Here is a 24,658-nt window from a genome sequence, read left to right as displayed (position 1 = left end):
TCGCGGGTGGTGATTGGCCACTGCGGGCGGGAGGCGGGGTAGGGTGTCGCGGCACGGTGAAGCGGCACTTCTCGGCGCGGCCGCCTCGCGCTCGCTGTCTCCAGAAGGTTCCGCGCCGGGCGCCGCGCTCCAGCCGCCGCCACGATGATGGGCCCGCGCCCCGTGCTCGTCCTCAGTGAGTCCCACCGGCGCCGCGGGCCGGGCCCCACCCCGGGGAGCCCCCGAGGGTGGGGGAGGGGGCTTGGGGGTCCCCCTTTCCTCTCCGCCGCCGCCATGTTGGGTCCCCTCAGAGCCGGGCCCTCCCTCACGGCCGCCGCCCCCCGGTTCCCCTCTGGGGGCGGGGGCCTCCCTCTCCTCCGGGGGGGTTTCCCTGGACCCGCGGTCCCCGCCCCTGACACGCCCTGAGCTTTGCCCCCCCTAAATGTCTCACTCCCCGGCCCTTCACAGCCGCTGCCCAGTGCCCAGCCCTGGCTGGGGCCTTGCCCCCCCCCCCCCCCCCCGTGGCTGCCCCCCTCCCAACTCCTTCCCCCCCTCCCTCCCGTGTGTCTCAGCACTTTGCTGCCCCGTTTGAGCCCCCTACACTGTTGTGGTGCTCTTGCCTTCCCCTGATGCGAATCCTGTGGGCACCTCTTTCTGCTGGGGTTTCTCCTCCTTCCCTCTCCCCCTGCTCCCTTCGCTGTTAACCCGGGTAGCAGGCTGCCATAGCCTTCGCTGCCGCCCCCCGCCTCTTCCCAGTGCTGCTCCTGGCATTGCGCTCTTTTGTTCTGTCTTACAAATCTCATCAAAACACGCAAGCATCCGCCACTAAAGTAAAGCTGTGCTCGTCCCGTCTGGGCTTGTAGTTAAGGAAAAGCGACACAGACCTGGTCGGGGTGGAGGTGCTTTAGGGAAGACCCCTTTGACAGCTGGTCCCTACTGTGGTCGTGAGGCTCTGGTATGGTGATGACTGCTCACACTGTGGTGCTGAAGGCTGCCCATCACTGATGTATAAAACTTAATTCTATAATGCTGTTTTACTTATTGTACATGAGTGCCAATAGCTTTTCAGACTGCTGAAAACTACTGTGCAACAATTTGTATGCTCTATGGGATCTTACAGACTCTAGTGAATCACTGCTTTTTGATTTTGGGGGGGGGGGCATAGGTCATATTTTGGGTGTGCCAAGATTTGTCTTAGTTGAATTATGCTGATAACCAGGAATTCTTTAATGCTGTTTCTCATTAATATTCTTTGAGTATGCCTTCTTATCCTGGCAGTCATATTTATCTTGCAAACCGTTAATTTAACACTAGTCACAGATCCTCTGTGCGTGACTGGGATGGTATCTTTGGTGCATTGTCAGTATTAGTGCTTCAATCTTGGATTTCTAGTATGATCACATTTCAGTTATATTCGGGCTGTTACTATTTTTTTTCCCTATGTGCTCTAGGTCAGAATATGAAACGCGAGTCTGGAAGAAAAGTCCAGACTGGGAACATCACTGCTGCTAAGGTACCATACTATTATGCCAGTTTTATTTTAATTAAGAGGGAAAACTGGATTTGGAGAGTTTTTCTTTAGCCTGCGTGAGTCTAGAGTAGAAGGAGCATAGAAAATGAATTCTCAGTGTTAAAACAACAGGTGTTAACAGCGTAACCAGACACTGAGGGGTTTACTGCAGCAACCAGCAGCACCCCACCAAAACCTCTTTCTCTGCAAAATCTGAAAATGTACAAATAGTGGCATCTGATTTAGACAATAACTTGGGGGGATGCCAACACTATTATAATCTCTGTGTTTTCATTCCCACAACTTCTGCATCTAAGTAACCATAGAATCATTGGGTCACTTAGATTTAATGCAGTGACTGCCTGTTTCATGTAGATTATGGTTTACTAGAAGCTCTTTTAGACTTTGATGCCTTCTTATGTTGCCTAATTCCTTTTTCCCTCTTAGACTATTGCTGACATCATCCGAACATGTTTGGGACCAAGAGCTATGATGAAGGTAAGACCTGCCGAAATCCCTGTGCTGTGTGCTGGCTAGAAACACTGCACGTATTACAGGTCAGGGCAAATATTGTTTCTCCCTTTCTGTCGCAGATGCTTTTGGACCCTATGGGTGGGATCGTGATGACCAACGATGGCAACACTATTCTTAGAGAGGTGAGTTTCTCCTAAAGGATTATTTTGTTTAACACACGAGTCAAAATGTTCTAGAATACAGTGAAGTAGCTGCCAATGGAACTGCATTATTTTGCCTTTGGTCCTGAAAGCCAACAAGTAACTAAACAGCAGTACCAAGAAGGGTGCTTATTGGGGAGGAATGAAATATTTCTAGCTAATTCTTCCTCCTCAGGAAAGTAGAGGTTGGCCCCAGAGGAGTAAGTTGTGGTAATTTTCCAAGATTGGTATAAATTTGATGTTAATTATAGTTATAATCACTCGTATGCATCAAAATCTAGTGAGTAGATGATTGCTTTTGCCATGCAAATAATTAGACCAAGAAATTATTGTCTAAATAACATCACAGAATTTTTAGTGCCTAAAAAACTGTGGGAGATAGAAAATAAGCCCTTGTGTTTCACAGTATTCCATCTTTGAAAAGAAGAAAATTTGTTGCCAGAGTTGGGTAGAATGCCTTTGGTCGCTTAAAAGGTGTGGTGTTTGTTCCGTTGAGTAATACAGAAATTTCAGCTTTAATACTTTGGACCAAAAGCATGCCGTTTGCCTCCCTACAGATTCAAGTCCAGCACCCAGCTGCAAAGTCAATGATTGAGATCAGCCGTACTCAGGATGAAGAAGTTGGAGATGGGACCACATCTGTAATTATCCTTGGTAAGAAGAGTGACTAAGACGTGTGCTCTTTATAAAAGGGTAAAGCTGAAGTTCGTCCTGTTTCAGGCTAATTTAATTCTTGTATGTGACAACGTTCATGCGATCAGATACTTCTGATTAATATTGTGCTACTTCTTGGCCTGGCAATGTTACATACTTTGTCATCAGAACAGTTAGCAGCAAAACATTTTGCTTTTGCTCTCAGTTCTCTGATTAGATGCAGAGGAGTTATGTCAGAGGACTCTACTCCATAACCTTTGGTGCATCTACTGCTTTTTTTTCCCCTTGTTTCCCACACCTGTGTTTGCTCATCAGAACCCAGTGAGTATGTCTTGATGAGCCACATAGTTATGATTTCCCTACCTTGATTTTTTTTTTAACCATTAAGAGCGTTAGGTTCATTATATGCTTGTTATGTGACCAGCTCTGTGCTTCAGAGGGTTGTATTCTTTCCCCAAAATAAGAGCAATTAAGTACAAGGGAAGGTACAGATGGTGATAAAGCTCTCTGCGGGGACAGCAGATACTTTTTGTCTGTGGTGGTCTCGTGTCTTGGCTGATGATTGTTCTGCTAACTCACCTGGGGGGTTTTGATGTTTGTTTAGCTGGAGAGATGCTGTCCGTTGCTGAACACTTCCTTGAACAGCAGATGCACCCGACTGTGATCATTGGGGCTTATCGTAAGGCCCTGGATGACATGATCAGTATTCTAAAGAAAATTGGGTAAGTACGGGCTGTGGGAGCTGGAGAAAAGGAGTACAGCGTTTCATTACTGCTTAAAGATGATTCTTCAGGGAATCACACTAGTAAAATATAATTAAATATAATTAGGGAAGGACAAAATGGAATTGTGAATAGGTTGTAGCTTGGAGTAATATTCAATTTACTGTTTTTTTCCTTGTCTCAGCACTCCAGTGGATGTGAACAACAGAGAGATGATGCTTAAAATAATAAAGAGTGCTATAAACACCAAGGCAATAAACCGCTGGTGTGACTTGGCCTGCAGCATTGCCCTGGATGCCGTCAAGACAGTGGAGTTTGAGGAAAATGGCAGAAGGGAAATCGACATCAAGAAATATGCTAAAGTAGAAAAGGTGAATATGTCCAGTGGGTAGAATTTTACGTGCTGCTGATCTGCAGCCTGCAAACATAACCCTTGAAGATACTTTACTGAGTGCTATCAGTAATGCTGGTGTAGAGTGGAAAGAATGGGGTGCTTATTTCAAGGTTTTAGAATCTCTGTCAGAAAGATCATTTCAGTTATTTTGATTTGCATTTTCCAAAAACATGTTGCTAGGCGGTAGGATGTGAGCAGTTTCTCGAGTTCTTTCATGGCTTTTTGTGTAGTAATTTGTCAGGGCTCTTAACGTTAACTCAGATTGTGATACAGGTGCCATAGTTATTCAAGAGACCCTTCCTTTTTCTTCAGTATGTGGGCTGGATAGTTTTAAGAGCACAGACATACGTGTTTTCATGGAGTAGACTAACTCACCTTATTTCCCTCCCATTTCCCCCTTTCTTGTGTCTGTCAGATTCCAGGTGGTTTTAGTGAAGACTCTTGTGTTTTGCGTGGAATCATGGTGAATAAAGATGTAACTCATCCCAGGATGCGTCGCCTTATTAAGAATCCACGCATCGTCCTTCTGGATTGCTCGCTAGAGTACAAGAAAGGAGAGAGTCAGGTAAAGCAAGTCCTATTAGAGATATCTGTGACTCTTTTAAAACTAGTAAGGTGAACAAATTCACGTGACCAGCATGAGTGGAAGATGATCTCAGTTTACTTTTTCCCCCTTTTTCTCCACGGTACCGAGCCTGCAGCAGAACTGGCCTGTAGATGCAGCAGGTTCCTAAAAGACTGTGTTGGGATCAGTTAAGATCACTCAAGCTGGGGGAATCTGTGTTTAACTCGGTACAGGGTTGGGAGGAATACATTAAGATTTTGGCACCTCTTTCTGTGCAGACTGATATTGAAATTACTCGGGAGGAAGACTTTGCCCGCATCCTGCAGATGGAGGAAGAATACATCCAGCAGATTTGTGAGGATCTGATCAGAGTCAAGCCAGACCTGGTCATCACAGAAAAAGGAATCTCTGGTAATGACATTTGTGATCCTTGCTTGCTTTGACTTCATAGCTAATAAGGTTGATGCTGTGTTACGTGCAGTATCCAATGATTGAAAAAAAAAAAAGATGATTTGGAATATGACCCCATTTCTTAGCTTTCTAGAAAACAGTTGTGCAGTGCAGGTGTTACAGTTGGTTCTTGAGGTTGCCTTATGAACATGGACACTTCTAATAGTATTTTACTATTCCAGCCTTTGGAAACAGTATCAAAATATAAGGGAGGTTGAGTCTAGCAGACCATAGGAAACTGCACTGGAATTTTGCCTTGCAGCTTGGTTTAAGAAGCAATGTTTAGGTGTTTCCTTTCCATGACCCTTTATGGGTCTCTAAAATAGCAACAAGTTTATGATGGTGCTGCTGATTCATCAATAAAATTATACAAACCTGATTTCAGACTTGGCCCAGCACTACCTGATGAGAGCCAACGTCACAGCCATCCGCAGAGTGAGGAAGACGGACAACAACAGGATTGCCAGGTGAATGCTCCCTCCTCGGAGTAGAGTCTTGCGGTCCATTGCACTGAGTTGTTTCATTCAATCTCAGCCTTTCTCCCCGGTTATTTGTGAGCATCTAACTTGTCTGTCCTTTGGCTTGTGGCCCAAACTGTTGTGTGACCTCAGGGGTAGATGGACGCTCGAGCGTGTGTGACTTTGCTGCAGCTCAGTTTCAGGAAGAGACCTTGACTGCCGTTTGTGTGCTAGGGCTTGCGGAGCTCGCATTGTGAGCCGCACAGACGAGCTGCGGGAGGAGGACGTGGGAACCGGAGCCAGGCTCTTTGAAGTGAAAAAAATAGGAGACGAGTATTTTGCCTTCATCACTGACTGCAAAGACCCCAAGGCTTGCACTATCGTTCTGCGTGGAGCCAGCAAGGAAATCCTAGCAGTAAGTTATTAGGTGTTTCTGCTTTCCCTCCTGTCCTGGCCACCTTCTTTGTGTCAGTAAGGCCTTGCTTCCTTGCGAGGAGCTATTGTGTGTGAGTGGAGCAAGTGCCAGTTTCCTCTGGGTTCTGGAGTGAGGATTTGGAGCGACAAAGAATCCCTGTCTCGTGCTGTGTAGTCAAGGCAAAACTTTGTAGTGCAGTGTGTGATGAGCCCGGCAGACCTTGGGCTATGCACTCACTGCTGGCGGTGAGCTACAGTTTATTTTGCAGCCAATAAATCTGTGCTTTTGCCTTTGTCCGTTGCAGGAGGTGGAGCGCAACCTCCAGGACGCCATGCAGGTGTGTCGCAACGTCCTCCTCGACCCGCAGCTGGTGCCAGGAGGGGGAGCTACCGAAATGGCCGTTTCTCACGCGCTGACAGAGAAGTCCAAAGGCATGACGGGCGTGGAGCAGTGGCCCTACCGGGCGGTAGCCCAAGCTCTGGAAGTCATTCCCAGAACGCTGATCCAGAACTGTGGTGCTAGTACCATCCGTGTGCTGACCTCGCTCAGGGTAAGGCACGTGTCATGGGATCTTCCTGAGAGATTGGGCCTCTTTGTGCCCCGTCCTACCTCTCAGATCGATCATACTTCCGTGTATTCTGATAGCAGCTTGCCATACTATCCAGGGTGCAGCTTTTTTGTAGTTACAATAGGCTTTTTTACACTAAAGGAACCATTTTTGAAATAACCTATCTGTTGAGGGTGATTGAAAGATTGGGGTTTGGGGGGTTCTTTTGCATTAGCTGGTCTGCAAACATTTTTACCAAAATTTTGTGCCAAAATATGAAAACAGGAAAGGGGAATTATATAGCTTGTTTGTCCCAGAGTTGAAGTTTGAGGGTGAAAAAAATCGAGGTCTTAAACTTTGAGATTAGGTCGGGTAGCATGAGAGGGAAGGGGTTTACATCGTGCTCTGTAACAAATACTTTTGTATGAACTCCGCAGCTGAGAAAATTCTAATGATTTCTTACCATTCTGGTAAGCATGTGATCAGTTCAAGTTCCTAAAGCTGAATTTGCTGTCTTACTCTGCCAGAGGTGACTCCGGAGTAAGCTTTCGCTTTGTTTACAGGCAAAACACACTCAAGAAGGCAGCCAGACGTGGGGCGTGAACGGTGAGACCGGAGCCTTAGTCGACATGAAGGACCTGGGGATCTGGGAGCCTTTAGCCGTCAAATTGCAGACCTACAAAACGGCAGTAGAGGTAAGGAAGAAACCAAGTGAATCTCCGTAGCGTATCTTTTGGAGAGGGGCGTGTTACTGCCCGCGTGCCCAGATGTTGGGATAAGCCCCACAACTGTGGCACGTGCTAATGTGTCAGCTCACATCTAGCCAGTACAGGAAGCAACGTGATAAGGGATGCAGCAGGTGTGAGTGGCCAGAGCCTGGACTCTGGCGTTCAGCGGAGTTGTTTTGATCCCTAGCCTGAGCTGAAATGTGTCGTTCTCCACTGTTACTGCCAGCTGAGCTTGTTAGTCTCGCAAGGACGGGCCGTTCTGTGCAGGGGCCAGACTTGGCCGTGGCTGAGAAATTCGGTGTCAGCAGTATGCCAGAATCCAGTTGGTGACACTGGGAGGTTCTGCGCTTTGATCATCCGACTGGCCTTGTGCAGGCGGTGCTCCCCCTCTTAAAGATCACATTTTGAACGCCTGGTCGCTGGTGTTAGATCAAAGGCAGTTGCTCAAAGGGATGCGCTTCCCTTTCCTGTCAGTCAGTGAGAAACACTGGTGTCTCCCCTTTCACGGGATGCAGAGCCGCTCGCTGCTCCCCCCAGCTTTCATGGGTCCGGTGTCCTTTCCGCTGTGACATGTTGCCACCTGCTGTTCAACAGCCCTGTGGTGAGAGATCATTTAATTAGAGGCAGCTGGTTCCTTGCTGTGAAAGCCAGCTAGGTTGGATTTTACTCTTATTCAGGATGGGCCCCGGACTAGACTTTAAAATAGCGTTAAGTAGGGCCCTTGTCCCGGGCCGCAGCTTAGTCTAGACACGAAGTCAGCGTGATTCCTATGAAATAGAGACCGGGTGGGAAGCTTGTGCACATGCAGCTCTGCAGAGGAAGCCGGTTAGCTCTGTACTGCCAGAAGCCCTGCAGCAAGCTCCTCTCACCTGGCTGTGGGGTTTCTCCCTAGACTGCTGTTCTCCTCCTCCGTATCGATGACATTGTTTCGGGGCACAAAAAGAAAGGCGACGATCAAAGCAAGCAGCCCGCAGCTCCGGAGGCAGCCCAGGAGTAGAGGGGTCAAGTCACCCACGGGAGGAGCCAGGCGCCTCGGACTCGACCGCGGGAAGAGCTCAGCGGAGCGGCGCAGCTTCTCCCTGTCCTGAGGCTGAGCCGGGGCAAAGTCCGAGAATTAGTTTGTCTAAAGTCTGTGGGTGAGGAAAAAAGAACGTGAATGTGGCAAAAGAGCCGGTGTCACGTACGTGCCCCTGTTCTGTTTGGAGACACTGATGCTTAATTTAAGTCTATGCTGTAACTTCTCATTGCTGTTTGCCTCGGTAATAAAACACGTCACTTCAGTCTGTTTTTCTGCACGTTTATTGCAAGTTTGCGGGGGAGGAAATGGGGAACTGCTCGGTCGTCGCCCTGCCGGCTCGGTTCGAGGTCGGGAAGTCCTCCCCCACCCTGCTGCCGGGGCAGCTCGCCGCGGTGATCGGTGGCAGCCTCAGCAGGGTTTCAGGGTGGGGACGGACCAAGCCTGAGCCCTTTCCTCCTCCTGAGATGCGGAGCATGAGGTTGGAAGGTAATTACATGAGTTAGGAAAACATTAGGTGCCTGGACTTGATGCTGTGGGTGCAAAACCTGGCCCCGGCGTGTCCAGCCTGCTGTTTCTGCTGCCCCTGCCCTTCCCCTTTCGCTGGAAGGAGTTGGGGGAGTTGGGACAAGTGGCCAAATTGCTGCGGTTTGTAACCAGGCTACAACTTCCCAGCGTGGATACAAAACTGCTGGGAAAGGAACAGGTTCTTGAACTGAGACGTCCCTGGAGAGGGAGCGGAATGAGCTCCCGGCGCCAGCAGGCAGCTGGCAGCATCTGTCCGGCTCCAGCTCGCGCCTCGCGCAGCCGCCTGGGAAATCGGTCGCCGGGCGGTGGCAGTGGGGCACGTTGGCCGCTTGCTGCCAGCGAGGCAGCTGCCCTTCGCCGCTGTCGCTCCCCGTGAAATCCCGTGGCAGTGGGGCCGGCCGTGGGTGTCCAGCTGCCCCCAATGCAGCGCGACCCCCCTGTCCAGGGGGGTCGGTGGGTGCTGAGATGCAGCTCAGGCTGCAGCCGGGTGCCACCCGCGCTGGGGGGACTCACCCTCGGCAGGGCCACCCCGAACCCCGGCTTCCACCGAACCCGGCCGGCGTCACCCCAGCCGCCGGGGAGGCCCCCGCGGCGATTCTTTTAAAGGCGGCGGCTCCTTTAAGAGGCTCCCGCGCCTTCGCGGCGCTGCGCCTTTAAGGGGGGGGGGGGGGGAAGGAAAGGAAGCAGCTGAGCGGTCACGTGAGCGGGGGAACCGCAACACTGTAGCGAGCATGTTGCTGCTGGCGGCGCTGCTGGCGGCGGCGGGCGGCGGCCGCCGGGAGGTGCGACCGGGACCGGGACCGGGGCCGAGCCGTGGGACCGGGGGGGGAGCCGTGGGGCAGGGGCCGGGGCCGGGGCGGGGGGTGAGCTCTGGGTCTAGGACCAGGACGGGGGAGCCGTGGGCCGGGACCTGGGGGTACCGTAGGACCGGGACCGGGGGGGTAGCCATGAGACCGGGACCGGGACTGGGACTGGGGGGAGGAGCCGTGGGACCAGAACCGGGACGGGGGTGGGGGGGGAGCTGTGGGACCGGGACCGGAACCGGGAGGGGAGCCGTGAGACCGCGACCAGGATCAGAACCGGGGGTGGAGCCGTGAGACCCGAACCGGGACCCGGGCGCAGCTGTGCAACCGGGCGGGGCGACCCCCCTAGAGCCAAGCTGCCGGCCCCGGCACAGCGGGGGAGCTGCGCCCGGGCAGCGGGGCCCCGCCGGGGGCTGGGGGGGGACTATCGGCCTCCGAGGCCCCTTACAGCACAGCGGGGGGGGCTGGGGGAGGCGAGCGGCTCGTCCCCGTCTAACCGGGCGGGGGCCGCGGGTTGGGGAGCCCCGGGGCCGCCCTGAGGGTCCCCCCCGTCCCCCCCCCCCCCCCCCCCGCCGCAGGTCTCCATGCAGTACAACCCCGGCTGGAGCAACTCCTCGGTCAACCTGCTGCACGTGCGGGCGGCGGGGCCGCGCGACACCCTGCACTACGTGTGGAGCAGCATCGGGGCACCCACCGCGCTGCTGGTGGCCACGGGCAGCCCCGGCAGCGCCCTGCGCATCGACTGGGCCCGGCTGCTCTCGCCCGCGCCCGCCGGCGCCGTCCGGATCGAGCCCCCCGGCAGCGTCCTCTACTCCACCGCCGTCGTCTTCACCAAGGTAGCGGCCGGCAGCGTCCCCGGGTGCGGCCACCTTGTCCCCGTGCCCTGCCCTGAGCCGGCGCCTCCAGCCGAGGCGGCTCCGTCCCGGGCTCCGTCCTCTCCCCGCCGGCATCTCCCAGCCCCGCTGCTCTGCTGTGGCCCCAGGTGTTCGAGTACCGCGAGGCCGGCAAGTCCGGGGAGCACTTCTACCCGCCCTACGACCTCTCCGGCTTCTCCTGGGGCAGCGTCAACGGGACCCTGAACCACACGGCGCTGACGGCCGAGTTCCTGGGCGTCCCGGCCTCCGACCCCGGCGGCAGCTTCTCCAACGGCAGCCTGGCTTTCCGGGTGCGTCCGGGGGCGGAGAGGGGGATCCGCCGCTCCGGGGGGAGCGCGGCCGCCGGCGCCCCGGCCCCGGGTCACACTCTTCCTCTCGCCCCCGTCCCCGGCAGGTGACGGCCTACGAGGCCGACGGGCGCGACGGGCCCCTGCCCAGCCTCCTGCACACGGCCAACAGCTCCAAGGTGGAGTTCGTCCTGGCCGGGGTGAGGCCGCGGGGCAACGGCTCCCGCTTCGCGCTGGAGGTGGCGACGGTGGAGGAGCCGGGGGCGGCGCGGCGGCTGCGCTCGGCCCGCTCCATCGACGACGAGTACACGCCGGCCGTCTTCGAGGTGAGCGCGGGCCCGGGGGCGTCCCCCGGGGCGGGTGGTCCCAAGCCCTGGCTCCCCGCCGAGGCTCCGGGAAGCCGCTCTCCCTTCAGCCCCTCTCGCTCTCCCGCGGCTCAGACGCTCTCGCTGGCGGCCGAGGCCCGAAACGGCAGCGCCACGCTGAGCTTCCTCCAGTGGAAAGCGACCGCCTACGGCTCCCGGAGCCCCAGGCGCGAGGACGGCATCCGCTGCCGCCCCCGCGGCCTGCACGCGGCCAACTGGACTCTGCCGGCATCCGCCCTCGTCCGCGCCTACTTCGGCGAGGGCCTGGGCAGCGCCTACACCGTCAGCGCCATCAACATCTCCTTCGGCGGCGAGGACGGGGAGGTTTACCAGGAGAAGCGCTACCTGAGCTGGTGAGCGGGGCCCGGAAACCCCGGGCCAGGGAGCCGCCGCGGCTGGTAGCCCTTGGTTTGTGCCTCCGTCGGGAGCTTGCGGTTCCCCCCTGACCCGTAGGAAGGCGTTTGGCAGTTTGTCCCAATCCCTCCTCTCCCTGCTCCGCGTGGGATCCTGCCGGGAAATCCTGGGGCTGGGAAATCCTCCTCCCTGGGGAGGGACCATCGGCTCTGGCCCCATCCCCACGCGTGTCGTCCCCTCCGGCAGGTCGGCGCTGCTGGGCTTCGGGCAGCCCCCCCAGGACGCCTTCTCGCCCCTCGTCATCTCCATCGTGGCTGTGGCGCTGGGTGCCCCCGTGGTGCTGCTGCTGGTGGGCAGCGTCGTGGTCCTCTTCGCCCGGCGGAAACGCTACTCCGAGTACGAGCCCATCAACTGAGCTGCCCCGAGGGACCCCCGGGACCCTCCTTGGCCCCGCGCGGGGGGCCGCGGCTGCCTGCGACGCCTGCGAACTCAGCTCTGCCCCCCGGGACCGGAGCAACGCTCGCTGCAGCCGCCTGCGGTGCATCCCTTCCTCCCGCTGCCCGTGGCCTGGACCCGATCGCGCCTCTCCCTCCGCTTCCCTCATCCGCCTCCCTGGGAAGCAACTGGAGGAGGCGGTGGCTGCTCTGAGCCGGGGGGAAAGGCTTTCCCTGCCCTAAAGGGATAAAACCACTGCTGGCCTGTCCTCGGCCAAGCGGCCGGCTCCGCTTGGAGGGCTCTGAGCCGGGAGCGGGGCTGGCGCTGGCACCGCTGCCCCTGGCACAAGGTGCCACCGGGACCGGGGAGGGCTGATGTGGCCTCGCGCTCGGTTACCGTGGCCCTGGGGGGGCTGCGCCGCTCGGTGCTCCCGGGGCACCGCGGGGTGCTCTGCGTCTTCGTGTTCTCAACCACTGATTGTCTTGGACCAAATAAAAGGGATTTCTAAGAGTGGTTTCCCATGGGAGCGTCGTGCTGGGGAGGGCAGCGCTGGGGCCTCGCGGGGGTTAAAGGATGCTGGAGCGGGGAAGGAGCCGCTTCTCTTTTTCTGGGCGTGAAACCGTGCGGCTAGGAGCAGGAAGGCTCCTGCTCTCCCAGGGAGAGAGCTGGGCCGTCCCTCTCCCACCCTCGCTCCCGGGGTGCTGGGGGGTGCAGGCTGGGTGCCCGGCCTGGGGGGCAGGATCGGCTGCCCCCCTTGACCAGGCGTCAGCAAGGCGGAGGCCAATTAACCCAGCCTGGGGCCACCTCGTCTCGCCGCGTCCCTCCCTGGGGCAGGGCTCCCTCAACCCGGCCGACCGGTTTGTGAGCCAGACGCTGAACCTCTGCCAGGAGGAGGAGGAGGAGGGACGCGCCGGCCGGCTGAGCTGCCGCGCGGGATCCGGGAGCCGGAGGCAGGGATGGGGCTGGGGCAGGATGGGGGAAGAGCTGTTTTTCCCCCTCTTGGAAGCATCATTTTGGGGCTGGATCCCTGGGGCCAAGGGTGAAGCTGCAAGTCCCGGGGAAATTCAATCACGGAGCCATCGGGTGAAGGGTTTTATTAGGCAAAGCCGGCTCCAGCAAGGGCTTTGGGTCCCTTCCACCGCCCCGTCCCCGTGAAACGGGTCCCGCTGCTTGCTGGGACTTGCTGTGGGTCCCCTGTTCGCACTCCTGCGGGAAAGTCCCAGCCCAGCCCTCGGCATCCCGCGGGATGGCGCCGGCTCCGAGCAGGGACACGGCCGGATCCGCCTGTCCCCGTCCACCGCCGGGGCTCATCCCGGGGCGTCTGCCCGGCGCGAGGAGGACTCGGCCCCTCTGCGCCCCGGGGGCTGCAGCTGAGCACCCCGCGGCCCCTCTCACCCCCAGAATCGGAGCTTGCTCCCGCTCTCCTTGGAGGCACCCTCGGCCTTGGCGCCCGCCACGGCGAGGAGGTTTTCGGGCTCCAGGACGAACATGCCGTACAGGTTGTAGAGCAGCATGGCCAGGAGGGGCAGGAAGGTCATGCTGAAGCCGAAGGCGCGGAAGGAGTGCCCGACGGCGTACAAGAGCCAGTAGATCAGCCTGGGGACGGGAGACGGGTCGGGGCTGAGCGAGGGCACGCGGGAGGTGACGCGGCCGTGCCGGGGGCTCAGCAGCGCCGGCGACAGCGAGGGTTTGCCAGACCCTGCTGCGGGAAGGGGGACAAAACCCGGGGCAGGGAGTTTTCCAGGACTGACGGATCCAGCTTGGTCCCTCCGGAAACCTCCCGCTGCCCAGGGAGGGGGAAGGCGACGCCGGGGTGGGGGGCGAGGAGCCGCTTACCGGGAGATGGCGAAGAGCCCCGTGAGCAGGGGGACGAGTTTCAGGGCCTCCTGCGGGAGGTAGGTGGCCAGCACGGCCATGTTGAAGAAGTAGAGGATGAAGAGGTGGACGGACTGGGAGACGTAGGCGCGGTGGATCTCCACCTCCGGCTGCGGCTCGCCAAAGGGCTCCAGCGAGGAGGAGCAGAGGCAGGAGATGCCGTGGACGATGATCCCTGGCGGGGCAGAGAGAGGGGCTGAGCAGGCGCGCGGGGGCCAAGGAAGCCGCGTCGGGGAGACAGGAGCGGAGAGGGGTGGGAAGAGGGTGGGAAACCTCGGAGCTGCTCACCGAGGACGACGGGGAAGGTGGCGAAGGCGGCGCAGCGGAGCGTGTAGACCAGGCGGGCGCCGAGGGTGGGCAGGAGCGGGGCGTCGAAGGGCAGGAAGACGTAGGCGCCGTAGACGAGGCAGGGGCACAGCAGCAGGGCCCCCACCACGGACGCCACGGACCTGAGGCCGTCGGAGCTGCAATTCACGGCGCAGGGGCACCGGGACGCCTCGGCCGCCGGCCCCTCGTAGCCCCGGGCGTCCCGGTAGCCGAGGGGGACGAAGACCTGCTTGGGGCGGAGGCCGTCGGCTCGGGGGGCCGCGTAGCCCCCCTCGCCCTGCTCCCGGGGCCGCGGGGCCGGCTGCCGCTTCCGCTCGATGCACTGCGGGTCGACGGGCACGAAGACGTGGGCGGCCACCACGGGCGGCCCGCGGGGCTCCTCATCTTCGGCCTCGCCGGGGGGGCCGGCCGGGGCGGCCTCCTCGGGGTCTTCGCGGCCCCCCTCGGGGCTCGAGCGCCTCTTGGCCTCGGCGGGCTCCGGCTGGCCCCGGGCGCCTCGCTGGTCCCACGGCAGGGTGGCATCGGGCTCCCCGGGCGGCTCGTCGCGGCCGGCGGGCGCCTTGTCCGGGGGGGCGGCCGCCGGCCCCAGCTCCAGCAAGGCCACCTCCTCGGCGGGCAGCGCGGGGACGGCCGCGGCCATGGCGTTTCGGGGGTTTCTCCCGCGTTTCGGGGCGGCGGGTGGGGACTAGGAGGGGGAGCCCATCCCTGCGGGCCTCGCCCTGCCCTAGGAGGAAGCAGACGGACAAAAAGACAAGAATGAGAGGTTTTGGCCTAGGAATTCCCCCCCCACCGCCCGCCCCAGCAAGCGCCCCAGGGTTTCGGGCCGGGAGCTGAGCCACGCGGCTCGGGAAAGCTGGATCCCGCCGGGCCGATCCGAGCCTGGCTCCATCCGGCACCAATCACGTCCCGACATGAGGACGGGCTGGTTTCGTTTCCAGCTCGGGGGAACCAGGAGCCACCTGCTCCGGTGGGGGGGAGCGGGCGATCCGGGTGGAAATCCCAGATTTTCCCCTCTGAGCGTGTCCTGGCGGGAGGCTCCAGCTCTCTCCGCTCGTCCCAGCCCTCACCAGCCGTGGGGGCCTCCCGCGGGGAAAATCCCGCCCCGGGCGCCTGCCTTCCTCCACGCGCCCCGGAGGAGCCCCGGCGCTGGGGAAACTGAGGCACGGCGCCGCACTCCCACCGGGCGGGATGGCGGAAGCAGCTCCCCATCCGCGTTTGGCCCCCCCCCCCCCGTCTCCAACCCCCCCGCGGGGCAGCGGGGACCGGAGCGGAGCCGGGCTCCCCTCGCCCTGGGGACTTACGTGCGGAGAGGGCCGGGGGGCGGTGGGAGCCCTGGCGCCGCCGCCGCGGCCTCTCTGCCCCGGACTTCAAACCTGTTTAACCGGCGAAGGTGGGGCCGGGCGCGAGGGGCCGGCACAGGCACCTGGCCCCACGCAGCGCCCGGCCCCGCGGCTCTGGGGCCTGGGGCCACGCGGGTGCAAGGGGCCCAACACGCGTGTGCAAGGGGACACGCGTGTGTGAGGAGACATGTCTGTGCGAGGGGACACATGTTGGTGTGGGCACAGGGGAGGTGGCATGGCGATGGGCCGCCCACCCCCATCCCATCCCAGCCCCTTGGCCGAGCCTCCCCGGGAGGCCGCGGCGCGTCCCGGACCACCCGCTTCCCCTGTTGCAGGTTTCGGAGCGGGGGCCTGCGCCTTGTCCCCTCTGCACCCCTCCCTGCCCCAGGCCTGCAAGTCACCCCGAAAGGCTTCGGCGCTGGCGGGGAGGGGATAAAATGGAGGGCAGCCCCCAGGCCGGGCAGGCCCGAGGGACACCCCAGCACGGTCACGGGGAGCGGGGGGGACTCCCAGGGGGTCCCTTGGCGCTCATGGAGGGAGCTGGCATGGGGGAGTCCCCGAGGGGCTGGGGCTGCCTGGACGGGAACGGTAATGGCGACGGGGGACGGGGGGAATGCTTCTCCCTGCGACCCCAGGCCTGGCCTGGCCCCCTCCCTCCTTCCAGCCCTGCTGTGCGTGCCCGCCGCGCAGGGGTAGCAATAAAGCTCGTTGAATGAAGCCGGAGAGGCCGCCATGTTTGCCAGCACTCAGTGCTGGCAGTGATATGGGGGAAGTCTCGCGAGGTGAAGCCGCGCAGCCGCCATGTTTGCCAGCACTAAGTGCTGGCCCTCAAATGGAGGGAACTCTCGCGAGGTGACACCGCTTCCCCCCCCGTCTCGTGGCAAGTCTCGCGATAGCGCGGCGCCAAGTCTCGCGCGGCGCGGGGCAGGGGGCAGCGGCGCAGCCATGGCGGCCGAGCGGGGCCGGTGGCGGCGGCGGCGGCGGGCGGCTGCGCGGCGCGGCCGGTGCTGAGGGGGCCGCGGGCCGCGCCGGGCTTTGCCCCCGCCGGGCGCCATGAGCCAGGGCGGCGGGGCCCCCGGCGAGAGCGGCGAGCCCGAGGCCAAGGTGCTGCACACCAAGCGGCTGTACCGGTGAGGAGCGGGGCCGGGGGGAGAGGGGCGGGGGCCCCAGGGGAGATGGGGGCCGCGGGGGAGGAGATGGGGAGGGTCAGGGAGGATGGAGAAGGCAGCGGGAAGGAGATGGGGGGATTCGGGGAACATTGGTGGGAAGCAGGGGGAAGGAGGTGGTGGGGATCGGGGCGACGGGGGCAGCTCGGGGAAGATGGAGGGGGATGGGTCTGGGGGAGACCGGGAGGGCCCGGGGGAAGGAGACAGGGAGTCGGGGAGGATTGGGGGTGAGGAAGATGAGGGGAGAATTCAGGGAAGATGAAGTCGTTGGGGGAAGGAGATGGGGGGGGAGCAGGGGTGAGGGGTTGTGCGGGATCCAGAGGTGATTGGGCAGGACACGGGCGGGCACTGGAGGAAAGAGGCCTTGGGGGATCCAGGGAGCTAGGGCAGGATGGGGGAGATCCACGGGGTAAGGGGGAGAGCAGGAGGAGGGAGATGGAGAGGATCCTGGGGGAGTATGAGGAAAGGAAAGGGGGTGTGGGGGATCCGAGGTGAATCAGGACAAGGGGGATGGAGGAGGGATGTGTGTGGGGTGCAGAGGGATGGAGCAGGACATGGTGGGGTGCACTGAGGGAAGGAAGTGTGGGGGGTGCAGGGGGATAGGGCAAGATGTGGGGGGATCCAGAGAAAGAGGGAGCTGGAGAGGGAAATCGTGGCAGTGGCAGCACACAGGGAATGCCCGGGAAGGGGAGGAGGAGAGGGTCCGGTGAGCAGGCGCGTGGGCCAGGGCACGTTCCACCTGCGTGGAGGGCAGGACAGCTCTGGTTGTAGATCCTTCCAGTAAAACACTTGCTGGGGCTCCGCTCTCCCCTGCGTCTCTGCACTGCGTGTTCGAAATGTTGTCGGAAGAGAAAATTCAGGAAATCCCGGTGGCCTCGGTCGCTTGCCCCGGCAGGGACAAGGTGCCGTTGCGGCAGCACCGCGTGGCAGTGCCCCGCACCCAGCTGCCCTGGGCGCTGCAGGAGGCACCTCCGGGGAGTGGGAGCGGGGGCCAGGCCAGCCTCCGCTCTGCTGGTGACTTGTTTTGCGACCGCGGCCCAGTCATTGCCCCCTTCTGTCTCAGTTTCTCCATCTGCGGAGCAGATTCATACTGGAGTTTCAGGAGTGACGGTGTGGTTTCTAAGATGAGCAAGGGGGTGAAGGCAGGAAGCAGAGTTCATGCTAGGGTCCGTTTCCAGTTGTCTCGCTGACTTGCTCGATGACATTGGGCATGTCCTTTCCTCCCTTGGAACCTCACTGCCCACCTCGCTTCGCCTCCCTCTGAGAAACGTGGTGAGATCCTTGCCTGAAAGTCCAAAGCAGTAATAGCAGGTTTGAGTGCTAGCTGTTCGAATTCGTTTCTGTGTCCCTAGTGTGCTTCATGCAAGCTTGTCTCCTGTGCTTTGAAGTTATATTACTTTTTTTTCCCTTTTTTTAATTGCAAAGCTTGTGGTAAAATGCGATGGCTTGGGTTATTCAAGGTGCGGGCTGTGCTATCGCGCTGGAAGCGCCTCCAGGGCCGTGGAGCGCTGTATCGGCTGCCAGATCGAAACACCCCATTTGATCTTAGGGGTGTCTTCCCACACCCGCTCGTAACTGCGCTAGCGCAGCGTAGCAATGCGCCTCCTGTCACCCGAGGTGCGGTGGCAGGGATTGGAGAGGATGTGTGCGCTCCCAGGGCATCCTGCTTGCAAAATAAAACACATCTTGTTTCAAGCACCTTCTCGTTGGTTTAAGACATGTTTTACGCTGCGGTTACAATGGGCGAGGAACGTGTGTGGGCAGTGATCGCTTCTCAGCTCACCTGACACGCGGTAACTCACTGCTGCTGAAGCTCGCAAGTGAAAGTCCCTTCTCATGTGTTTGGTCATCAAGGCAAGGAAGAGGTGGTTTTCTGTTTACATTTTTATGGCAGAATTAGGTGCGTGCTCGCTTACAGCATTTTCACAGCAGAAAACCCCATTCATCTAGTCATCTCTTTTCTTTTAGCTTGAAGTAAGTACTGTGATTTTACTGCAGCGTTTACAATATCTGCAGTGGTCACAAATTTTCTTGCTGTGTAGCTGATAGGTCTCGTAGGAAGCTTTCTACCTTAACAGCCTCTTGTGAGATTTTCTGTTTCAGCCTGGCGTTTGGTTAGGCGGGGGGTAAGTTACCCTCCTGTGAGAAGTACTGTATTCGTTGCACTTTGTGTGATGGCTGACTACTGTCCCTGGAAACTTTGGCCGCCAGGTTAGACTGTGCCTTTGAATCGCAGATGTTTGAATGTCACAGTCCTGGCTATAAACCGTGCTCGCACAGGATCAGCTTGGTGCCAGCTGGTTTGTGAGAGCAGCGGGAGTTGAGCTCAGGTCTCTGCAGTCCTTGGCCGGTGCCTTAGCTATGACAGTGTCCTTTTGGAAGTGAGGTTTCCCACCTCCGTTTGTAGGATGGCCTTTGATCTTTTCCATTTGACTCTTCCTGGGGTGATAATCCCTGAGTTTCACTGGGTTGTACTGGGTGCTGTTTTGCAATGTACTTTTTAATTTAGGGTGACCATATTTCTTTTACCTGATTCTGGGTAACTGTTGCTTATTGACTTTGCATTACTCTTCTTTTTATTCTGGGCGATATTATTTGTGTACTGACATGCCAGAATACAAGTGAATGGCTGCAGCTCCTCTCCTTGAGACATGTTGTACTCCTCGGAGGCTCTTACTGATGTGTTAGATAAAGAAATAGAGAGCATGAATAATTCTCCCTGCCATCTTGCCCCCGTCCCAGAATGTTAATGGCACAGGAGGAAAGCGTTGGATCTGTTCCTGCGTGGCCGAAGAGGACTTGGCGCTGGACTCTTTCCACCCTGCTTGGCATGATGTGCTGCACTCGGTTCTTTTAATAGCCTGGTGTCTGATTTGTTCCCTCCGTGGTTCTGAGGTGCTGTCCGAAAGCAAGGTTTAAACGCAGCAGGTACAGAAATGGGTGCTGAGACAAAATTTGACGACTTAACCCCTCGGTTAATTCAGCCCATGGTCTCAGGCCACCCAGGGCCCAAACTGCTAAGCTGCATTTTAAGCAGCGCGCGGTCTGCCTCTCCTGCATCGGTATTCCCGAACTTTTCGAAGTGAGCCCGTCTCCTGTCCTGTTGTATCCTCGTCGCGGCCCCTTTCCTCACTGCCCCCAGCGAGGGATCCCTGCAGCTCTTTGCTGGTTGTCACAGCGTCGTCTTCGCAGCGGCCCCCGCTTCCCCCAGCAGCAGCCTGGAGCTCGCGCTGTTGAGACCTTCGAGCGTGGGGTCTGCCTTGTGCCTTGCGGCTCAGCAGCCCGCGTCCTCAAAGATAAATCTTGCCGCCCTGTGGCTTTCAGGTCACCAACCCTCTGTTTCTTTATGAACCCATAAAAAGTAACAGAAAGGACCAGTGTCTCCAAGCACCGTCCCTGGCTGTTGTAGGAAGCGGTGTTGTGTGGGAGGTGCCCTTTGGGATGCCTCCCGCCCTGTGCTGGAGGGGAAGGTGAAATACCCTCCAAGGTCCCGCTGAGATCGTCCCTGGAAGGAAACTTTCCCGTACTCCACGTTTGGCAGGCGTCTGAGCCCTGGCGCGTGTGACAAGACGTGGTCCTCAACTGCTCCATCGCGTTTCTTGCCCGCTGACAGCGCTGGCAGCCGAGTAGCTGTCTGTTTGCTTGACTCCCAGAGAGGGGCTCTGGCAACCGCCTTTTGAGTAATTCATGTCATTTCATGGTGTCACATTGGGCAGTATCGAGACGCGTTTCTGTTGCTGCTGAACTCAACCAGATCCTTAGGTGAGACTTTTTGACACTCTTCTAGATATTAAAAAATAGAGTCTTGTTTGATACTACCGAGCAGTGAGGGAACTTGGACCTTGTGCCCATAAAGGGAACTGAATGTAATAAATGTCAGGAGAAGGGGCCGGTGTGGGGCCTTCGGCTACAGTCAGCTTGTGCTCGAGGATGTGTACCCAGGTTCATGCCTGCGTGTGCTGGTGCCCATCCTAAGGGCTGGCCGTGTCCTTGGATGCAGGTGTCTAGTGCTTGTAGTCACCGTGAAATCATTTCCCACTTGAGATGTCAGAGCTTGCACCAGCCGCACTGCAGCTGCTGATTTGGAGCACAGAGAGAACATTTTTAAAACTACTTTGGAGATGCAGGGACTACCTGTTTGGGGAATTGAAGCTCACAGATTTCCTGCACTTCTCTTTGGGAGTCAAATGAATCAGCAGTTCCTTTTTCTTCTGGTCACCCTTCTGCCTAGGAAGCGGCAGCTCGCTGCAAGCCACGCTGCTTCCTGCTGCAGCGCTTGCTGCAGAGGGTCTTTGGGAGCTGCAGCGACAGGACGGTAATCACAGGTTGCAGCGAAGAAACGTCCGTTGCCTGCTGCTTTAGTGAGATCTGTTTTGGGGAAGTGAGATGTATGTGTGATCTTTTCTTTTTTTTCTCCACCAGTATGCTGTGAGTGTGCACTGACACTTTACAGTTAGTTCCTTTTACATGCAAGAAAGCATTTTACTTGCTTTTGGAGGGTACGAGGTTGTTGGATAGAGTTTGCAAAGGACCTTCAGGCCCCCTGAGAAGGATGCTAGGGAGCAGGTGTTGCTGTGGATATCAAGGTTTGTAGCAGACTCCTGTGTGTGATTCTCACTCTATACTTGGTTTTCACGATTATTTAGGAAGAAGTTGGTTCAACTCTGTGGTGTTTCGATCTCCCAAACCATTGTGTAAGGTTATCCTCTTCCTCACGCTCCTCTTCCTCTGTCAGGTTCTGTGGTTTACTGAAAACCAGTGAGAGGTTTTCAGTTAGTCTTGGATGAAGGGTTTCCTGAGACTTGTCATGAGATGGCTCATTTTGTCCCCTTGAGCTCCTGAATGTTCTGCTTTTCTTCTCTGGGTGAGACTCCTTTTGGCGTGGTGGCTTGGGGAAGGAGACCTGCCTCGCGAGTGAGGGGCTGGCGTCTGAAACCGTCGGTTACTTCACAGTGAGATCTGTCATTTTCAAGGCGGCAGCATCTGGTTTTGCATGCTCGTGCTTGCAAGTGCCCGTGCGAGTGTCCTGTACGCAATCTGGTGACCACTTGTGCATGCCGAGACGGTCTGGGAAGTTTCAGGCGTTGCACAGTGCTCCGAGCGTGACGAGGAAGTTTGCTTTCTGCAAGCGGTGGAGGTTTCTGTGGGGGAGGCTGCTGGGAGCATCTAACGGCTCTGCTTTGCAGAGGTTTGCTCTGATCAGGTCCGTCTCATTCGGTATTTACGAGGCTTCTTGCTTGTCTTCATCTCGTTCAGTGTGTGGCACTCAGCAGGAGGAACGGTAAAGGTATAAGAGCAAATGAGGGATGCAAAGTTGATGGGGAAAACAAGAGCAGCTAATGGCTGGGGATGGCTTGGAGGACACGTTCCTTAAAGAGGAGCGTGTAGAGCCAAGAGCTGGGGAAAGCTAATTTCAAGAGTCGGTGCAGTGACATCAAATAAGGCTCAACAAAGGCAGAGGTTTGGAGATGATCTCCCTTGGTAGAGAGGGTATAACGTGGCTTTTCGATTTTTTGCTTTATTGAACTGTCCTTGAGCTATTGATGGGTGCACTCTCTGTCAGTGCTAATGCTTCTGCAAGTCCCTGATTTTATTTCACGGCGGTGTCCTGGAATCGTAGCCTGCTTTGTTCATAGCTTCCAACTGTTGCGTACTTGAGGTTTTACACACGGTGGCATTCCTCCTCCGGGAGACTGGAGAGTCTCGGGCAGTGACTCACAAACGTGGTTTTTGCTCAGACACTCGGAAGTTGCTTGGTCTGTCTTTTAGCCGGCTTGGGGAGTGTGTGGGGGAACTCTTAATAAATTTGGTATTTTAGAGTGTTTTTGTGTGTCCGTGTCATCCTCATCCAGAGATCTCTAAGAGCTTTAATCAATGAATCGCTCTAACAAAGATCAGGAAGCTGTGACAGATGGAAATGAAGCGAGTTGCCTTCTTTCGTAGGCGAGTTGGTGAGGGAGCAGGAAATGGTGGACTTTTGACCCTTGTCCTACCAACACAGTAATCATTAGAAACAAATCCATTCTTTAATCATACAGTTTACTATATCTAAATAACCTGTATTTGTGTATGTATAATATGTTTTAATTGCAGAGGTTAAAGGTTACTATTATGTCCAAAGACACTTCTGACTTTTTTTTTTAACTGTAGAAATAATTGGCATTTTTAACCACACAGATAGTGATAATGGCTGATTTGAAGCAGAAATATTAGTATATATAACTCTGGTTTTTTTTCTTCTTTCCCTAAGCTTTTCAAAATAGTGTGCAGAAAGGAAATCGATGAATATTGTGTTTGTGGTATAGTGCAGCTCATTAATAACAGAGTTAACTAGGCTGGTATGGTTCTGCACAGAGATCTAGATCTCCTAAAATACTCCCAGATAACCGGCCGTTCTGAAACTCTTCTTTCTGTGTTACCTTGCAGGGCAGTGGTAGAGGCTGTTCATCGGCTGGATCTCATCCTTGGCAATAAGGCGGCGTATCAAGAAGTGTTCAAGCCAGAGAACATCAGCTTGAGGAACAAGTAAGTTTGGGCAGAGGATTTATTTTTTATATTTGACCAGGAAAAAAATGTGTGTGAATTCACACATCAGTAGTCATACCCGTTGACCAGGGATTCCTCCAGGTTTTTAGAGCAGAGGCCATACTTTGGGTCTGTAATTGAATGCACCTAGTTGTAGAGGCCGGGTGCATGGCTGGAGGCTTTCCTTAGTGCCGTCGTAGTACCAATAAGTCATCTTCGTGTTGGCTAATGACTTCCTTCTAATTATCTTAAAATACCTATATGGTGAAGAAACTTCCTATATGTGCATGAAATCTTTTATCAGGTTTTGGGGGTGCCTAGAAAGGGTGGTGGGTTTCTTTTATCTGTGGTCATAGACAATTTATGACATTACTGCGATTTCGAAAGCTACCGATGGCCAACTGAGGCAAGATAACCGATCGAGTGTGTGGCTTTCCCAGCTGCTGCTGTGTGGGAGTGACACAAGCTGCACCATCCCCAGATGGCCTAGCTCATCCATAGGAATCGATTCAGATTTTCCTCTTCCCCGCTCATGTAGCGGCAGCTGTATTTGAAGCTGCTGTAGCTAAATGTGCATTCTCCGCTCTGTCCCAGGCTGCGGGAGCTGTGTGTGAAGCTGATGTTCTTGCATCCAGTGGATTATGGGCGAAAAGCAGAAGAACTGCTCTGGAGAAAAGTTTACTATGAAGTTATCCAGCTCATTAAAACAAATAAAAAGGCAGGTATCTGTGGCTGCTGCATGAGGAGGTCTCCGGCCATGCAATGGGTCAGACCAAATTAAATGCTTTGTTTGCCTGGAGAAGTTGTGGTTTGAACGCAGGGCAGGAAGCCAGGCACTCCTGAATTTTAATCATGGAGCTGACATACGCTTTCTGTCTAGCTGTGGGCAGGTAACTTCTAATGATCTCCCCAGAGAGTTGCAAGTGCAGAGGATATTTCAGCTTTGTTTACTTAGTTTTTGTCTTCCCGCCTTCAAAATAGGCATATCTCAATGTAAAGTGAGTGCCAGTGATAGTCTTAAGGGGCTTTGTCAGTGCTGATTAGTTTTTCTAGAGTCGATCACTGGAAAATACTCAAGACACTCACATTTAGTTGTATTTTCTAATGCTCTGAACTCTGTCCTGGTGATCTGGTTGTCTGAATGTAATTAAGGTGTGCTCTAACCAGATGTGTTAATCTTTTATTCTTCATTGCCGCAAGTGCTTCTCCTTGATATTGACCCTTAGTAAATACCACTAGATACAACATCTTTGAGCAAGAGGAGGTACAGAACTGCAGAAAAACAATTACAGCTGAGATGCCTGCTGTCTTGCTGCATGCCTGGGTATAACTCGGGTTGCCAACCTAAAAAGTTACGTGGATTGCATTAACACGTTCTCGCTTCTCCCTCCAGCACATTCACAGCCGTAGTACTCTGGAGTGCGCGTACCGGACTCACTTAATCGCTGGCATAGGATTTTACCAGCACCTTCTCCTCTACATTCAGTCTCACTATCAGCTGGAGCTGCAGTGCTGCATTGACTGGACTCACGTGACGGACCCCCTCATAGGTTAGTGTCCGGCCTGTCGGGCTCCTGAATCCCAGACAGGTGGCTTCCCCTTCTGCCAGCCCCTCTTCGGTTTAGCATTCGAGGGATTAACTTTTTTTCTGATTAGCCCATTATCTG

The 24,658-nt window shown here is 56.6% G+C and overlaps 4 protein-coding genes across 4 annotated transcripts in view; 3 read left to right on the top strand and 1 right to left on the bottom strand.

The window, feature by feature from the left end:
* Positions 1–11: 11 nt before the first annotated feature.
* CCT3 (chaperonin containing TCP1 subunit 3) lies at positions 12–8,376 on the top strand. Its single transcript, XM_026112853.2, has 14 exons — positions 12–175; positions 1,431–1,492; positions 1,937–1,987; positions 2,083–2,145; positions 2,721–2,817; positions 3,422–3,539; positions 3,724–3,910; positions 4,349–4,498; positions 4,777–4,909; positions 5,334–5,415; positions 5,641–5,821; positions 6,126–6,371; positions 6,932–7,063; positions 7,989–8,376. Exons 1-14 carry the CDS (start codon positions 145–147, stop codon positions 8,091–8,093), a joined length of 1,638 nt encoding a protein of 545 aa, XP_025968638.1. The 5' UTR covers positions 12–144; the 3' UTR covers positions 8,094–8,376.
* A 936-nt stretch (positions 8,377–9,312) lies between these two features.
* GLMP (glycosylated lysosomal membrane protein) lies at positions 9,313–12,268 on the top strand. Its single transcript, XM_064498914.1, has 6 exons — positions 9,313–9,421; positions 10,021–10,278; positions 10,425–10,607; positions 10,712–10,930; positions 11,045–11,322; positions 11,570–12,268. The coding sequence occupies exons 1-6, from the start codon at positions 9,371–9,373 to the stop codon at positions 11,736–11,738; spliced, it is 1,158 nt and encodes a 385-aa protein (XP_064354984.1). The 5' UTR covers positions 9,313–9,370; the 3' UTR covers positions 11,739–12,268.
* A 569-nt stretch (positions 12,269–12,837) lies between these two features.
* Positions 12,838–15,399, bottom strand: TMEM79 (transmembrane protein 79). Its single transcript, XM_026112818.2, has 4 exons — positions 15,262–15,399; positions 13,922–14,684; positions 13,595–13,808; positions 12,838–13,354 (listed from the first exon to the last, which is right to left on the bottom strand). The coding sequence occupies exons 2-4, from the start codon at positions 14,598–14,600 to the stop codon at positions 13,150–13,152; spliced, it is 1,098 nt and encodes a 365-aa protein (XP_025968603.2). The 5' UTR covers positions 14,601–14,684; positions 15,262–15,399; the 3' UTR covers positions 12,838–13,149.
* A 784-nt stretch (positions 15,400–16,183) lies between these two features.
* Positions 16,184–24,658, top strand: part of SMG5 (SMG5 nonsense mediated mRNA decay factor) — a 30,953-nt gene continuing 22,478 nt past the window's right edge. The window contains exons 1-4 of the mRNA XM_064499093.1: positions 16,184–16,430; positions 22,893–22,991; positions 23,586–23,709; positions 24,385–24,541. Coding sequence (XP_064355163.1) covers positions 16,354–16,430; positions 22,893–22,991; positions 23,586–23,709; positions 24,385–24,541 — 457 coding nt within the window. The 5' untranslated portion in view covers positions 16,184–16,353. The remainder of the gene's footprint in view (positions 16,431–22,892; positions 22,992–23,585; positions 23,710–24,384; positions 24,542–24,658) is intronic.

Source organism: Dromaius novaehollandiae, chromosome 29 (assembly GCF_036370855.1).
Source record: "Dromaius novaehollandiae isolate bDroNov1 chromosome 29, bDroNov1.hap1, whole genome shotgun sequence".
In the NCBI taxonomy this organism is placed as follows: Eukaryota; Metazoa; Chordata; class Aves; order Casuariiformes; family Dromaiidae; genus Dromaius; species Dromaius novaehollandiae.
Note: the sequence above shows the minus strand (reverse complement) of the source record. Positions and strands in the feature narration are given on the sequence as shown.

What these genes read in the sequence shown, in the direction of transcription:
- CCT3 (XM_026112853.2), top strand. Translation starts at nt 145, where the DNA reads ATGATGGGCCCGCGCCCCGTGCTCGTCCTCA. An exon ending in CACAGAAAAAGGAATCTCTG is followed by an intron (nt 4,910 to 5,333) that starts GTAATGACATTT and finishes ACCTGATTTCAG; the next exon opens with ACTTGGCCCAGCACTACCTG. An exon ending in CCAGCAAGGAAATCCTAGCA is followed by an intron (nt 5,822 to 6,125) that starts GTAAGTTATTAG and finishes TGTCCGTTGCAG; the next exon opens with GAGGTGGAGCGCAACCTCCA.
- GLMP (XM_064498914.1), top strand. Translation starts at nt 9,371, where the DNA reads ATGTTGCTGCTGGCGGCGCTGCTGGCGGCGGCGGGCGGCGGCCGCCGG. An exon ending in ACGGCAGCCTGGCTTTCCGG is followed by an intron (nt 10,608 to 10,711) that starts GTGCGTCCGGGG and finishes CGTCCCCGGCAG; the next exon opens with GTGACGGCCTACGAGGCCGA. An exon ending in GAGAAGCGCTACCTGAGCTG is followed by an intron (nt 11,323 to 11,569) that starts GTGAGCGGGGCC and finishes CCCCTCCGGCAG; the next exon opens with GTCGGCGCTGCTGGGCTTCG.
- TMEM79 (XM_026112818.2), bottom strand. Translation starts at nt 14,600, where the DNA reads ATGGCCGCGGCCGTCCCCGCGCTGCCCGCCGAGGAGGTGGCCTTGCTG. An exon ending in CACCTTCCCCGTCGTCCTCG is followed by an intron (nt 13,809 to 13,921) that starts GTGAGCAGCTCC and finishes CTGCCCCGCCAG; the next exon opens with GGATCATCGTCCACGGCATC. An exon ending in GGGCTCTTCGCCATCTCCCG is followed by an intron (nt 13,355 to 13,594) that starts GTAAGCGGCTCC and finishes TCCCGTCCCCAG; the next exon opens with GCTGATCTACTGGCTCTTGT.